General features: G+C 39.8%; 1 protein-coding gene across 1 annotated transcript in view; it reads left to right on the top strand.

The window, feature by feature from the left end:
* Positions 1-794: 794 nt before the first annotated feature.
* KCNB2 (potassium voltage-gated channel subfamily B member 2) overlaps positions 795-16,882 on the top strand; it is a gene marked incomplete at both ends in the record, with an annotated part of 366,879 nt that continues 350,791 nt past the window's right edge. Inside the window, one exon of the mRNA XM_080801383.1 lies at positions 795-1,373. Coding sequence (XP_080657509.1) covers positions 795-1,373 — 579 coding nt within the window. The remainder of the gene's footprint in view (positions 1,374-16,882) is intronic.

Here is a 16,882-nt window from a genome sequence, read left to right as displayed (position 1 = left end):
TATCTTAGCAGATCATTCTAGTAGCTGTGTGGAGAAAGGTTTTTAGGTTGACAATACCAGAGTTTGGGATCCAATTTAAGAGGCTGTTGTAGAAATGTAAGCAAGAGGTGATGAGGGCTTGAACCAAAATCATGGTTCAAGAGTAACAGGGACTGGGTCATGGTGGTGGAGCGCTTAAGCAATGTTTAGAAGGTGCAGTTGGTTAAGACCTGGTTCTTAATTGGATGTAGACAGATCGATCGGGACTTCGCAGAGTTTTAGCTCAGGTGGCTGGCTGTGGGGATGTGGAGGGCCAGAAATCTGAAATGGAGAAGGAACAGGAACTAGTTGGGCAAGTTGGAGGTGTGGGCAGGTTAGTGTAAGGTGTTGGTTGTTCATCTAGAACAAGATGACCAACACGTAGATATGTTAGTCCAGAGCTTGAGAAAGTGGTCTCTGGTGATAAATTTGGGAGTTACCACCTTCTAGATGTATAAAATTGAATACGCAGCCTCTTCTGTGTGTGAAGCACATTGTATTGTCTTTTTCTCTTTTCTCATACCTTGGGGCAATGATTCCTATCTCCATTAATACACAGTAATTACTATTAGACCTCCTGGTTGTGCAGGAACAACAAACCGATCTTAAAGAATGGGAAATGCTTTAGGGAAGTGGAAATAACCAAGTGATTGTTGTTCCCTTTTTTTCCAGTTGTGTTGGTGGAAATGCCTGCCTCAGAGGGCTATCGCTTCAGCTGACACTCCCACAGCTCATTCTTTTGAGGAGCCTGGCTCTGTGGCTTTGTCCAGTTCAAAATGGCTGAAAAGGTCCCCCCTGGCTTAAACAGGAAGACTTCAAGATCGACACTGTCCCTTCCACCAGAACCTGTGGACATCATTAGGAGCAAGACATGCTCGCGGAGGGTTAAAATCAACGTGGGGGGCCTCAACCACGAAGTCTTGTGGAGAACGTTGGACCGGCTGCCCCGGACACGCTTGGGGAAGCTCCGGGACTGCAACACACACGAGAGCCTCCTGGAGGTGTGCGATGACTACAACCTCAGCGAGAACGAGTATTTCTTTGACCGGCACCCGGGGGCCTTCACTTCCATTTTAAACTTCTACCGGACGGGCAAACTCCATATGATGGAAGAAATGTGCGCTCTCTCATTTGGCCAAGAGCTTGATTACTGGGGGATTGACGAGATCTACCTGGAGTCCTGCTGCCAAGCCAGGTATCATCAGAAGAAGGAGCAGATGAACGAAGAACTGAGGCGGGAGGCTGAGACCATGCGAGAGCGGGAGGGAGAAGAGTTTGATAACACCTGCTGCCCGGAGAAGCGGAAGAAGCTCTGGGACTTGCTGGAGAAACCTAACTCGTCAGTGGCTGCAAAGGTATGAAAAGCGGAGTGTTGCTTTCTTCGGTGTGCGGTCAGAAAAGGGGTTGCCCACCTTCCAGTGAGCATGATTGTCCTCTTTTGAGATGTTCCGGTAAGACAGAACAGCATGTGCTTGCTGGGTGAGAAACACTTTCCAGAAGCTGATGTAGTCAGAGTTTTTCTTCTTGTGAAATGGCACGCAGTGGCTTACTCTGTCTTAACTATCGATATTGGGTCAGAACAGACCTGGGCAACAGAGTCTGGAAAGGTGGTGGTGGCGCTGCGTGGGGTCGGTGGCTGGAATTTGTGGAGAGCGCTAGCTGGGGTCCTGCGGAAGGCTGGAGCCTGGGCTCCTTCCTCGATAGAGGTGAGGTCTGTCCTTGAGGATAGAGGAGGAGCCTCCTGGCCTGGTTCTCTAGAGGAGCAGTGAAAGAGAGAGTGTGACCCCGTGTAGCTCAGAGGGCTGCTAGGCTCCACGCCTGAGAAAAGGGCCGTCTCTTTTAGCTGTATAAGGAGCGAGTCAATGTCCACAGAGCATCCATTTACCTCCCTTGTGAAGTCTGCTCTGATGGTGGTGTTTCTGACTGTGGGTGTATCGTTTTTTTCCACAATTGACCTATTACCCTACCTCAGAGCTCATCGTGGTTGCTTACCATCAAGGTAAATTCACGTTTCCATTGTGCCTGCATGCATCTCAGTCTCAGAGTTAGTTTGTTTTGCCACGATTTGCAGCACTTAATTCAATGGCATGATGCTGTTTATCTAATTTTATTTACAACTTTGAGGGTTAGCTCAAACTGATTTTCATCCCATATATTTAGTTTTGTATTGCAATATGAATTGTGAACACAATGTCAAGAGTCGTCTTGAACTGCAGAGGCTTCGTGTTGGTATTTTGTGCATATTAGATGAAAGTGGAATATGGAATAGAGAAAAGAAAATAGCAGAAAAACATGTCATCGTGTGAATTCTTTAAATTGCTCTGAAGTTTTTCAGTGGTTCTTTCTTAAAAAACAGTGAAGATGATGGAAATTTAATAGACCATATGTGCCTTTTGATTGGAAATTAAGGTCGTATATGATAATTTACAACATGTAAATTATGTAAACAATCAACTGAAGGCAGACGGTCGTAAAACTGCTTCCGCCCTGTTTGATATGCCTAGTGTTGCATCCTGGTGACTTCTAAAGGCATTTTACTTTCTGACCAGAACATGGAATTTGGTGGAATAAAATATGTCTCTGTTGTACATAATGAGGAAATGCACATCTTGTAGCAAACGGAAAGATTTCCACTAGGTCTTTTTGTCGTTATGAATAATGTTTGCTTTTCTTTATCCATAAGAAAGAAAGAAATGTGCTACACTTGTGGGTTTGGGTTGAGAAAGGTTACTGCTCATCGCAGTGTCAAGCGTTAGGTTACATATTTGAGTCACTGCTGAAAGTATAGAGGCATTTTAAAGATGAAGGAGATAAAACTCTGGATTTAAAGGAATGTTTTGGATGCTAAATGAACTCTTTCAGACCTTTAGGCAACTGTGGTCTAAGTCATTGTTCCATCAGATGTTCCAAAGGGTATCATCCACATATGCAAAAATCAGCAGCTAAACCAAAGGAAATGTGAAGGTTAATATGGCTTATTTGCTTATAACAGTGTTATTAACACATATCTAAAATTAAGTAATGTTATAGAAAAGATTTGAAGGTATATAAATTTGTTTTTCTGAAGCATTTCCCTTGAGGATAGAATACGGTCAATAACCTGACTTCCCAGATGAGGGAGTTCACTGAATCTCTAAATTTTAGAATTTAATCGAGTTTTAGAATGTAAAATTTAATAGAAATTTTAGAATTTAATAATGGCCTATTACAGTACACTGTTCTATATACCTGCATGTCAGATAGATTATTGGAACTCGCTTCAAATTATGTATGCATGGATAAGAGATCTACCTACAAACTATACCCAGCAGCTCAGGACATTGGTTTTGGAAATTTTAATGTAGTTATAAATAATAAATTTGTTTCCAAATTATTAATCAAGCCAAGTGAATCTTTGCCAACCTAAGTAGATTCTTTACTAAATTTTCATAAGGGATTTGTATCTGTTTATTTCAAGATCTACATTTTCTTCTCTGTTTAAACGGTGAAATATAATAGAAATTATTTACATTTGATTATATGGTAGTTTAGTGAAAGTATTGTTCATTTGTCTGAGGTTTGGAACCTTTTGAAAACAGCTCAGTATGATGTCTTATATAAAATACTACCTTTTCTTGTACTCTTCTGGAATCATATAACTTGTTATTTCTCTAGAATAATTCTTGATGAAGTGAGTGCTATGTGTGAATAGTATTTTTACAACTTAGGAACAATCTGTTTTGCTAAAACTGTAGTAGGATGATACTCTAGCCCTCACTATTTAGGTTATGGGTACATCAGGATCCTGCTTATGCTATGAAGCTCTTGTGTTGGAATGCTTGGAATCTGTGTGTTTTCCCTAACTTGCTTAGGAGGTGAGATATCTTTGGAGGAGAATATCTGTTTACCTTGCCTCTGCAGTGATTGCTTATTCAGTTGGGTAGTTGAGTTGAACATATATAGAATGCTCTGTGTGGACAACACACATTAAAGTGGACATGTAGAAAAATACTCCCTTCTCTCCAGAATTTAAAATATATTTTCTTCGCTTGAACAGGAATTTCATATCCTTGAAACCATTTGTTTTCTTCCCTTTTCGTTTTTCTGTCTTTTATAATTTATCGAATATTTCTGTAATGAAGTTTGAAGTTATGAGTTTATCCACCAAATCCCTAGAATAGAAGGAAAAACTTGACCTTTTCTATCAAGTATTCCACAAGAGGTTAAAATATCTATTCAGTGACATGGAATAAATACCCAGTAATCAATTCAGTAATAGTCATTCAGCCCAAGCTATGTGCATCGACTATGATACACAAAATTATGGCAAGGCTCCTTGACCAGTTGTGTTTTGTCCTTGGGTATGACCCTGAAAATAACAACTTGGCTCTTACAGAACATGCTTCTTGGTGTCACTTCTATTAATTGAACTTTGTAGTATATAAACAACTGAAAAAAATACCAAAACAGATTTTAAACAGGTATATCTTCACTGCCAATATTTCACAAATTAACATTTTTACACATACACAGAAGAACATGAAATATAATTGTGCTTTTCACAAAATAATAACAGGGCTAATAGAAAGTGTTCTTTCATAGTTTTCCATGATGCAGTATGATCTGGTAACGTGACACAAGTTTATATCTGTATGATGGACTTTGGGTTCTTTCAGTCTTGTTAGTTTATGTTGGGGACTGTCTGTATACCCTCACGTAGAGATAACGTACAAAGTTGACATCTGAGGCAATTTGTGAGTGTGGGGCCCACCAAGTGCGCCTGCAGGAGGGCTGGCCCAGAGCTCTGGGTTACCATGACATGGAATTGCTGCTTCTGGCATGCCTTTCATAGGAATGTGCAAGGGGAGAAGATAGGCTTAACTGGCTGCCAGTTTCCTGGGCGGTGAATTGGAATTAGACTTGGTCCTGTATCTCTTCCAGCCCTGGGCAATTTAGTCAGCCTCTGGCTTGGAAATAGTTTTTCTCCCTTTTCTTGGGCCTTTTCCCAAAGGGACTGCAGTAGCTGTTTGTCTTTAAATTTTGCATTATAGATAACTTCACTCTAAGAGGTGTTTGAAAGCCTTTAAGGGAAGCGGATCCTATGGCACGTGGGATTGTCTTTCTTTGTGATGAAATGACAACCAGCAACCAACAAGGAGCAGGGCCTCCCTGAGAGCCGAAAGGAAAGAGACTCAGTACTAGATGGTGCCTTCACTTTAGATCTCTAAAGAAGGTCAAGGACAAAGGACATCAACTGTGTCTTCAGGTAAAGCCACTTAGGAGAGGGCTCAGCCTCCTGAGGCAAGCCTCAGCCTGGGCGCAGACATGGATATGGTGTTTGGGGACAATGCTGGCCAGTGGGCCCGTCTCAAGTGTCAGGTCAGGAAGCTAGACTTTAGCCCTTATTTGATAAGAACAATATAAGACTGCAGAAAGACTTCTCTGTTCATCTGAACCCATACAGTGAGAACCACACAGCAACCCTGTTGGGCACGGTCCAGGGTAGAGGGTGCGGGACTGCTTCTTGTCGGCTTCCCTTCCCACTTCTCCTAGGTATCCACAGCCATCACTTTCTTACCTAAGGATTCCTCCCTCATCCTCTTAGGCTTTTCCCCATTCTCTCCTCCTCCTCTTTTTCTACCTCTCTCCCTTTCTCCCTCCCTGTACTGCCTTCCCTCAGGAAACGGAAGATGATTGACTAGAGAATTATTTCTCAACCTTTTTTCGTTAATGGCCCCCTAAGGAGAAAAATTAAGTTAAATTTAAATTCTCCCTAAAGAGAGAAACTAAATACTAAGGAATAAGATTTTGCCACAAGGGTGGAGCTTGGAGAGCTACAGACTATTGTAACATCTAAGATTTTTTCACCCTTCCCCTCAAGAACCAATTTTCTCCCACTGACAGTGACATTGATCCCATGGAGAATGCATACAGTCGTGGGGAGACCTGCCTCCAGCTCATTGCCTGCACACACCCACATGACCATCCCCATTGGCCCATTGGCTTGGCGCAGCACAACACCTAAAGCAAGCATGGGAATGCTCGGCAGACCTTAGACAGTTTTGGTCAAGAGAGAGGCCTGTATTGTAGGAACAGATGTATGGAGTCTGCTGCTGGGACTATAGCTCTCTGGAGAGAGCCAGAAGTCAAAGCTGTGTCTCAGGGGATGGTTCCTGTTTAGTTGCCCTATCGGTGATTACTCCCTGAGAACCACACTCAGCCTTCCACCTCAGTTAGAGTGTGGGCAACTTAAGTCACAGAAATAGTGAAAAGAAAATAAATCCAAGTAAAATAAAAAGTCCTGTGTACCCATAAAGGGGAAAAAGAGTACATAACATTTTCATTCTATTTCCAGTGTATGGTTCACTTACTCTAATGTTTTGGATGAAAAAAAAAAAAAAAGAACTATATTGTAAGAGAGCCACCAATTATTTCCTTTTAGTCCAAGAACAGAACTTTCACATGTTGTGTATTTGTGTGTGTGTGTCTGTGTGTGTGTGTGTGTGTATACACATGTACAGGTTTCCCCCATTATCTGAAAATAGAGCATTCCTATGAAATCCTTTGTAAGCTGAAATGACATAAAGCAAAGAAGCAGTTATCATTTCATAGAAGTGAAAATCCTATTTCTGTTTCTTTCAGTTAGTGAAAACAGGTCCTAGTGTAGGTCTTTCATAAAAGCCAGTGGCATAAAGAGAAATTATAGATAGAGAGGGAAGCCGACGTCTATGTATGTATACATAGGCACGCACACACACAGTGGGGGAAACAGTTGTGCCTGTACATAGCTCTGAGTTGAGCTTTCCGAGGACTGTCTCAGTGATAAACAACAACAGCAGCCATCAGAACCATCAATGGGCCCCCAAACGGACTGATGCAGTGTGAGTGCACATGGAAATCTCCCTACATCAGTGCACCTCTTGGTGCCTTGGTGGGACCTGTGCAATCCCCGAGTTCTAATCTAGGATTGCCAGGGGCCTAATTAGTGTACCAGTCATGTCATTTCTGTATCATTTACTGTTTCTTCCTCCTTCCCTTTCCTTTCTGCAGCCCAGCTGTACAGATGAGGTTTGTGCTCTACCAATAACATGGCATAAGAGTTCAGAGGTCCTTAAAAGAACTTGGCGGGTCTGTAGAGGTTTAGATTGGAGATATGTGGGGTTTTTTTTCTTTCTAAAATACATAATTCATGCAGACTAAATGGTTGAAAGCCTGGAATAAATTAGGCGTAAAAAAAAAAAAGGAGAGATAAGATAGAAAATGTTGGGTTTTGATTAAAATGTTTCAAATATTCCATTCCTTAGCTCTAGTGGTCCTATTTTGAGATCCATGCTCCTCTGTTTTCCCCTAAAGGCTGCCCTGAAACTGCACCACTTTTTGTCCACTTGACCTCATTTGATCGGGGAGAGATGGTGAGAACAGAGGAGGAAATTGATAAAAAGCTCACATCACACATTCTCTTACCTAGGGTGCCATGGGTCCTGCTTTTACTGAGAATGCCCTGGTTAAAGCCTTTTGTCTGAGGCTAATTATTAACAGCATCTCCTTTCACTCTTAAAAAGTGTCCCAGTTTGGATGATAAATGATTACCTTACATGGGAATATTTTTGAAAAAAGAAATTATCCAAGAATCATGCACTTTTCCTCTTTGCTTTTTTGTTCCATTTGAGGAAGGCTTGTCTTAATTTTCAAGCACTTTTCCCATCTCTTTTGAAAAATCATTGGTTTTCATTAATATTAGAGTAAGATTTTTGGATTCCTTTCAAGCTTGGTTTTTAAATCTCAATAAGTAATTATCATTTTCAATGTTTAAAAAACCCAAAACAAAACCAAGGCGTTCTTTCTACATTATCGAATGTTATCACAAAACAGACATTGGGAGTATTTAAATATTCTGGTTTTGAAAATTCATGTACACTGCTTTGGTTATTAACAGATTTGTTTTCTTTATTTCAAGTGAGAGACTTTACAAAGTGAATGTTGTACTATTTTAGGTGAGCATAAGTATTATGAAGGAATGGTCACAATATTTAACACTTTCCACTTGGAAGACTCTAGAAGGATTTGACTAATACTTTAGAGTAAGTGTCCTTATCTGAGCTCTGTCACTGTGAACTGACCTTTCTAATGAAGAAAGATACTTTCAAAATGATCAACAAAGTTGATTTGGAAAGAATTACTGGAATAAAAATTGATCAAAGCATGAGTACATAGAAAAAAAACCCTCCAGCTGCTGATGTATAATTCATGAAGTAACCATAGATTACAGTAGATTTTTTGGTTTTGGCATTGATCTAGCATTGGTGGTTTTCCTCTATTTGACAACAACCCCATTGTTCCATGACATTCAATAATTTATAATGTGATAAGGCCTAAATCTGAATGCTGTATTGTACCAGGTTGGTTTGTTGGAGCTGGTTGACTTTGTTAGAGAGTGAGCTTAGCTGGCCACTGAGCACTAGCCTAACCCCATTTGGTTTTTTTCTCTTCATTGTTACATATACCAACTCTTATTAAATGTTCCTGTATTTTATAGGGGAGATTATATGGTACAGTAGAGCTTTGCGAAACTCTCAGGACACATTCCTCATTAAAAATATCCTATTTAGGTATTCCAAGAGTGACAAAGCTTTTTAAGGTAGCAGTCAGCCTGGAAATTATTCTTTCCCTCCAATAGCCTGGTCTTTAAACCTTTTCCTGCCTCAGCAGTGGACCAAAGAAGGACGAAGGAGTCTCCAGGCCAAGACAGTGGGCACATTCCATAAGCTGCACTTCCTGTATCTATCAGCAGCATTCAGCCCTACCCAACTCACTCTTTCCTCACATCTCTTGGAACAGAGTTGATGATGACTCTATAATTTACAATCAGAACTTTGAAGAACTCGAGGAGATGGAGACTTCTCTGTAATTGCAATGTCAGCCTTGATACACAGATGTGACCAAGCTAGAATAAAGAACCTAGACACAGACCATCCCACTGGGAACAAAGAAGTACAGTGACTGGCACAGAGACAGGTAGAATAGTGGAAGAGGAAGACATTCGCTCTCATCCCTCCCAAACCTTTCCAGGAGGCACTAAAAGCTAACATCCAAACTATTTTAGATTTCTCACCTATGTATTATTTAGTTTTGGCTGTGTCTACATCTATGTTTACATGAACTCTTTTGCTAATGCATGAAGCAAATGTATTTTTCCCCTTAAATCATAACATTTTGAAAAAGCGCTAAGTGAAAGAACTCTGGATATTACTAAGAACAGAAACCTGAAGTATATAATCCAGCTAATGTTTGTAGTGATGTTTGCATGTCTTGGGTGGGCGAAGCAGGTAGTATCAGCCCTCACTGAGGCGTACCTGAACTAGGGGTGTGTGTGTGTGTGTGTGTGTGTGTGTGTGAAAGAGAGAGGTGCATGTTATTTATACACACTGCCACCTCTCCACTATAGCATATTATATTACAAAAATCCACCTGCACAAAAATACAATAAACTTCCACCCATATTTGGTAATTTAGGGTAGATGCAACTTTGTCATCCGAGTAAGACACCTATTCAGAATATAGCTCTTGTGATAACTGATCAGGCATGAAGTCCATGGAAAGTGCTCTAATGGTCTAAGAATAGCAGGAAGAAATTTCATTAGTCTCCTAGGATTTTGTTTCAGGATGCTAGAGGTCATTGCCACCCTGGATTTCACGCTTTTACTTATGTCCCGTTGAGTCACTCTTGACACAACCACAAGTCTTGAATGCCACTTTAAATAGCTTCTCTAGCCTATGCCACAACACTGCCAAGGACAGCCACGTATTCCCTACACAGCTCGGAATGAGGCTGTTCGATTGTGGCATCCTTCCCTGAAAGGAACCTCAGGATATTTGCACATGAGTGAAAGAACTCCCAGGCTTCCAGTCATTGTTTTATCACTAATTAACGTAAAACCTAGAGTACAATTTTGGATATTGAAATGCAGTTGTCTTAGCTGGTATCATCTAAATTAAATTCTCAGCTATATTTGTTCTTTGAATTTGACTTTTTCTCTTAAACAGTCAAATTTTAGTTCACATCTTAGAGTCACACCTATCTTTTAGAACTGTCTAACTTTTACAGTGGTGTCCAAGCATACAGTTTCAACCAGAATTTGGTTGGATGGAAAAGTAACTCAGTGCCACCATCTATGAAGTATAGCAACATACTTCTGTGATGAAAAATAAGTGTGTTTCATTAATACAATGGAAATTTTCACTTCGGGAAACTAACAGGAGGCCTTGCATAACATCCTTAAGGTGAGCAACCTGTTCCATTTCAGTGTAGCTTTTAGTTCAGAGGGAGAAAAACATTGTTAGGCAATTCTGTTTTTTCAAAGGTGATAATTTGCTATACTACAGATGCAATGACCTACAAATGCAATGAAAGAAAATATGAAATAGTAGGCTAGAATCCAGTATAATGTGAACTTGCTATTACATATTTACTGTGTAAAAAAATCTAGCACATTTTATTATATTTCCTAAGTGAATTCTGCAGGTGTGAAAATTATTGTATTATGTATTAAAGTAATTGCATTATGAGCAATATTAAAATTCAAAGCAAAAATCTCTTTAAAGCACTGGTCTTTATTTTTCAAACTCTAGCTCATGAGCCATTATAAATATTTTAAATTACAGAGTGATTACAAAGTGCTAATCACTGAACTCTCTCTTTTTTTTTTTTTTCAAAGTTTTGTGTATTGGTTATACATGAGGTAGCTGAAAGGGTAGCAGACTGTTTTGATAGGCGTATTTTAACAATCCATGAGGTACACGTATGTGTTTGAGGGAAGAAATATTATATTTCAGTGGAAAAAATTGTTTTGGGTTCTGTGTTTCCCTATCTTTGTTAAGTTTTCCAGCATAAGCCAAAGCACTGAACTTTTTCTTTTCTGCTGCACTTTGATGCACACATCTAAAGTAGAGTCTGAAGGTTAGATGACATGTCTCTGCTGTTTTTCAGGAATGCAAAACCTGTCCTGCTCCCCACTTCACGCACAGCTCTGCTGGTCCCCTCAAGAACCCCCCCTCCTCAGGGACTGTCTTAGTTATACTTCCTAGAACAACTTTTTATTGTTATTATTTTTTTATTAAGGTGTAATTGACATAGAACATCACATTAGTTTCAGACATACAGCATAATGGTTTGATATTTACGTATATTGCAAGAGGACTGCCACAGTAAGTTTAGTTAATATCCATTACCGAACATAGTTACAAAAAACTCTTTTTCTTGTGATGAGAAGTTCTAAGATCTATTCTCTTAGCAACTTTGAAATGTACAATACAGTATTATTAACTGTAGTCACCATGCTGTACATGAACAACTTTTGATTTTCCATTTAATTTCTTAGGCTCCAGTTGGATTTCACCTTTTTTAAAGCCCTGTTTTAAATATTTCATGAGGTGATATCTACTTAAATTTCAGTGAAATTAAATGTAGTGAAGTTTCCAAATTAGAGAAGGTTGATTAACCTGAAAAAAAATCCAGACTTCATTTTGTCTTTAACTTATAAACAACCATTTGCTTTTCCTTATCCCAAAGCATTAGAGCCCAAGAGTAGGTAAACTTTTTCTTCTAGACTGTTTAAAATCGGTATCTAAATAGCACTTTTCCTCTCTATTTGAAAGAATCTGATTCCTCACCCATCCTGTACCCTTGCTTAATTCACAAGCTCTGGCTGTTAAAATTAAGCTGGTTTTTCTTTTCACTCCCTCATAGTAGTTGTCAGTATCCCCAGAGCCTTCTGTTTTGAGCAGAAATTTAATTCTGGGGGAAGAGACTGGTTAATTGATACCTGATACAGTAGCAGATGCTTTTTACAAGGCTAGATTAGCTTCTGTTTTCAAAGTCCTCTGTGAGGTAGAGCTTTACTTCCTGATAGCATCAGAGAGTTCTTGCAACACTTACCCTGCCTTCTTATTTTGAGACCAGTTCTCTTCTAACAATACTGCTTCCTTCACAACCTGGGAAAAATGAACCTTGTTCCCTGAAGCCCAGAGTCATGAAGTGAAGGCCACATTTTTCTTGTCCCTTCCATAATTAGTGTGACCTTCCTCAAAGAGCAGAAAGGGAAAAATTTATATTGAGCCTCGGCTGTGTGCCATACACTGAACTCAGGGGTTTTGCACATTGACCCTTTACAACAGAGGTCAGCCAACATTTTCTGTAAAGGGTCAGATAGTGAATATTTTCAGTTCCTGCCACCGTTACTCAACTCTGCTGGTGTAGTGTGAAAACAGCCATAGACAACAGGTAAACCAACAAACATCACTGGGTTCCAATAAAGCTTGGCAGCAGGCGGGATTTGGCCCTTGAGCCGTAGTTTGCCTATTACCACTTTATATCAGTCCTATGTAAAAATGTCATTTATCCCATTATGCAGATTAGGGAGGCTGAAACCCAGAAAGATCAAATTCATGTCTCTTGTCCTCTGCTAAGTGGCATATTGGAATTTGTATCCCATCTGCCAGCGTTTCCCTGTAATTTTTCTTCCTGTCTAGTTGCATTTATCGCTCCTTTCTCATCACTGTTCATTATTCCTGTCACTATCCAATATTCATTGAAGACTTTGATTTATGACTGAAAGTCATCTTACTACTGTACCCCCTTGCTATCCTGCAGGACAATGAGCTATCATAAATTCCAGCCTAAATATCCCCCACCTTGAGCTCAGCACATGGGTGAAACTGCTTTCCCTTCAGAATCTGGAACTCTGATGACAACCTCTGAGCCTTCCATTTCCCATCAAATCTGTACTTTGTCCCTGTTGCGACTGCTTTTGCCTTGACTTATCCCATTTTTTTTCCCTTCTCTTGGGCACACTGGATCCATTACCATAGGCAAGGCCTTGACCACCTCATACTTGGATGGGGGTGATATCACGAACCGGACTTGCTCACTTCATTTCCCTGCCAGTTCTAATCTATTCTCCATGTAGCCAGCAGAATTGCCTTTCAAAACACGATTGGGTTACTTCTGAATTCTAAACCCCAGTGATTTCCCATTGCCTGCAGTCTAGACCTGAGCATTGCATTTAAGACTCTTCCCGACCTACCTATCCAGCCACATGCCTTGCCACTCCTCGTACATAATGGCCCAGTTATTCCAGACTATTACCATCTGTGAAGGTGGGCTCTTCTCTAGACAGATGGTACCCTGTGTTCAACAAGCAGTGCTCGTACAGGGCTACCTTCATCCAGAGGGGACATCCTTTCTGTCATTTGCCCAGGGGCGACTTGTAAACTGGCTTTGGCCATACCTGCATACAGCTGACACATTCATGGCTCTGTAGCCACCACACTTCCCTGACCTAGAGTACCCTTTGCCCCTTTTCTGCCCTTCCTTATGTCTCAGCTCTTATGTCCCTCTTCCATGATGTCATCTGAATCTCCCTCCTCTACTTTTCCCAAGTTCTTCCCTCATACTTGGATCTAGAGAGTCTGTGCTGGGCCCATTTCCCCAGCTAGGTTGTCATCCTTGAGGGATCAGACCATGTCTCTTCATTTTCAGTTACTGACACCTATAACAGTTCCTGGCACATACCAAACACTCAGTAGTACCTGCCACCAAATGGCACTGAAGGGTAGAAATACCAGTAGGACCAAATGTTTCACGATATTTCAATTTCTCTGTAAAAATTGAACAAAACAGCTAGAGGTTGAGTATCACATCCCAGTGATAATACCAGAATAGTGCTGGGTTTGTTTTAGGCAGTTTAAGAAGGCTGGATATCTTACCCGTTTTAAATGGCTTTATGTTTTTGAAATAGGCGAAGAGCCATAGATGTGGGTTTTCCATTTTTACATTGTATAAATTCTCCATCTAGAATAGCGTGTAGGCTGCTCTGTATGCCACAGAGTTTATGCAGAGAAAGGCGTCAGGTGCTGCTGAAAGGCAAGCTTTCAGATGCTTTGCTTTGCTCAGATTGCTCATTTTATTTGAACTACAGGTTCTGGGAACTCTTGTTATAGGTAAAATGTAGGCTGTGTATGGATTGGAGCAGGGTAAGGGCTTTGTCTGGCCCCTAGGGGAGTATGTGGTCCTTCTATACCCTCTAGAAGATGGATAGATCATCTCTTTACATTCAACCACCCAACCTTTGGAGGACCTTTGGCCCCAGTGGAGTTATCCCATTACTCAGAAGAAGTCACAAAGATGGATAAACCCAAGATTTGAATCAAGACAGAGCTCCAATATGGTGTCTTTTTTGTAGGAATATGAAGAGAGTCTGAAAAAATAAATTCTTAATGGCATAATGTAAAAAAGGGAGATCAGGAATCTATTTTTACTACAAAAGCTAAAAGAATCATAATGGTTTCAGCTTAGGGGAACTGACTTTTATTGTAATCCAAAAAGGTATTTTCTGGAAACTTTGTAGTTTGAGTTTGTTTGTTTATTTTTAAATAGAAATTAGGCATTCTTTTTTAAGCTTAATTTTGCTTGTTATTAGCATGCAACTTGGACATCAGGTATTTTCAAATATTATTCTGGTATTTCAGACTGCTGGGGTTTTCATGCTTGGTTTTTCTCATTTGGGTGGGTTTTTCAGAAAGAACCTTAGTCAACCCATTTTCAAATTTCCCAGTCACTTAGGAAGCATCTTCGACATATTTATGAACTTAATAATTCATAAAATTATTGTTTAAGGAGCTGCTTTGTATATAAGAAGCCTCTAAGCTGCATATGTGTCTTCTAAGAATTTTAATGAGGTATCTGCTAAGAGTAAAATAATTTTCATTTATTGAATCTTTTGACCTTATCATATCTCAGTTTTTAAGTTTTTAGTAGGTTCTATAATTTAATTATTTCAATTTCACTGCAAAAGGAAACTGTCAAGTTGAAGTATGTTTTGAGTTCTGCTGTTCTAATTATTTGTGCACTGACCTGGGGAAAGTAATCTTTAAAGAGATCATAAGACTTTATGAGAAACAAAACTGATAGATATAAAATGATCAGAAAATGTTCTTAATACCACACAATTAAGTCGTCTTCCATTTTGTATGACATTTAGAATTTCAGAGGCGGGATCTAATAATGTGAATTTTTAACAGGTAGGGAAAGGTTTGTAAGAGAGAGGAAACCAAATAGAAATAGAAAAAAAAAATATTTCGAGAAGGAGGAGGAAAGCATAAACTTAGAGTAAAGAAAGGGATTAGAGTGCCCCATGCATTTACAGGGCATTAGGGAAATTGTCAGTATAAGGAATTGGGGTGGAAGTGTCAGGGAGGACCATGTACTGACACAGCTTGAGTGCCCACCTAAGAGTCTGGATTCCCAAGGAAGGTCATATGTAGATGACATTTGGGCCCATAACTATTCCTTGCTGGTGGGAAGCTGTTGGGGAGGTGGGGCAACAGAGTGGTGAGGCGCATAGGCTCAGGGGTAAGACAAACTTGTGATGGAGGTGTGGCTAGGATTCTCAGTGGAGTGTGGAGAGGATACTCATTTGTACCTAATGCAGTTATCATGAGGATTAAATGAGCTAGTAAGCTAAATGCCTGGCATAAAAGCACACCCAGAATATTTTATGTATTAGTGTTACAATTATTATTACCATTATTACTCAAAATGATTAATTAATTAATTAATTAATTTAGATTTTACTTTTTTGAAAGAGAGAGGGAGAGCATGAGTCGGGGCAGAGCTAGAGGGGAGAGGGAGAAGCAGACTCCCTCCTAAACAGAGAGCCCAATGTGGGGCTCAATCCCAGGACTCCGGGATCATGACCTGAGCTGAAGGCAGACACTTAACTGACTGAGCCACCCAGGTGCCCCAAATAATTCATTTTTAAAAAAGATTTTATTTATTCATTTATTTGAGAGAGAGAGTGAGAACACAAGCAGTGGGTAGGAGCAGAAGGAGAGGGACAAGCAGACTGTTGATGAGAGTCCATTGAGATCGCGACCTGAGATGAAACCAAGAGCCCGATGCTTAACCAACTGAGCCACCCAGGCACCTCCTCAAAATAATTCATTTTGAACTATTACCAAGAGAATTTTTTACCCCATAAGTATTTGGTGTTCTTATGTTGCACTTTGAATTTTATTAGACCATGAAGCTAATGTCTATGTGTAGGTAACAAGTTATTTTCATCTCATCTTTAGAACCAAACTCCTTAAAAGTAGCTAATTAAATTGATGTGTATTGGTTTGTCCAAATTTTCATGATAGTGATACCTTAGAACTGGAACCTGGAATACATATTAAAATTTAAATCTTAAAAACTTTATTTTGGGGAAATGGATCTTGGTGAAAATGAAAACAAAAAGAAGGAACTGACCATTCCAAAGTTTGATTACAGTGTAACATTTGCATTCATTGCTCTTCTGATGGTCTCTTTTGTGTTAATCACTGATACTAATATAACTGTCTGGAAGTCAAGCAGCTATAAATAGCTCTATTCTTGTTCACAAACAGTGTCTTCACCCTGAGAGAGGGAAGTGATCAGACTATCAGTTTGTGCTTTCCGGTTGGGCTCATTGGCTCATCTTTCTTATCTAAGTATCTGTTAGTAGGGTATGAAATTGAACACAGATCATTGCCCTTCTAAATCCCTTGTCATTATGATGCATTAACAGTAATATGTTTGATTGCAAATGATTATTTGGCTCAGGAAAAATTGGATTCAAAGTAAATGTAGTCTCAACCGTAAAATTTTCCATGCTGAACCTCAAAGACACTTAAGTTTGTTAGAAATGCTATAATAACTCAGGAGTCTTTAGAAGATTATTATTTTTTTAAAGATTTTATTTATTTATTTGACAGAGAGAGAGAGATCACAAGTAGGCAGAGAGGCAGGCAGAGAGAGAGAGGGGGAAGCAGGCTCCCCGCTGAGCAGAGAGCCCGATGTGGGGCTCGA

Source organism: Martes martes, assembly GCF_963455335.1.
Source record: "Martes martes genome assembly, chromosome: 4".
Classification (NCBI taxonomy): Eukaryota; Metazoa; Chordata; class Mammalia; order Carnivora; family Mustelidae; genus Martes; species Martes martes.
Note: the sequence above shows the minus strand (reverse complement) of the source record. Positions and strands in the feature narration are given on the sequence as shown.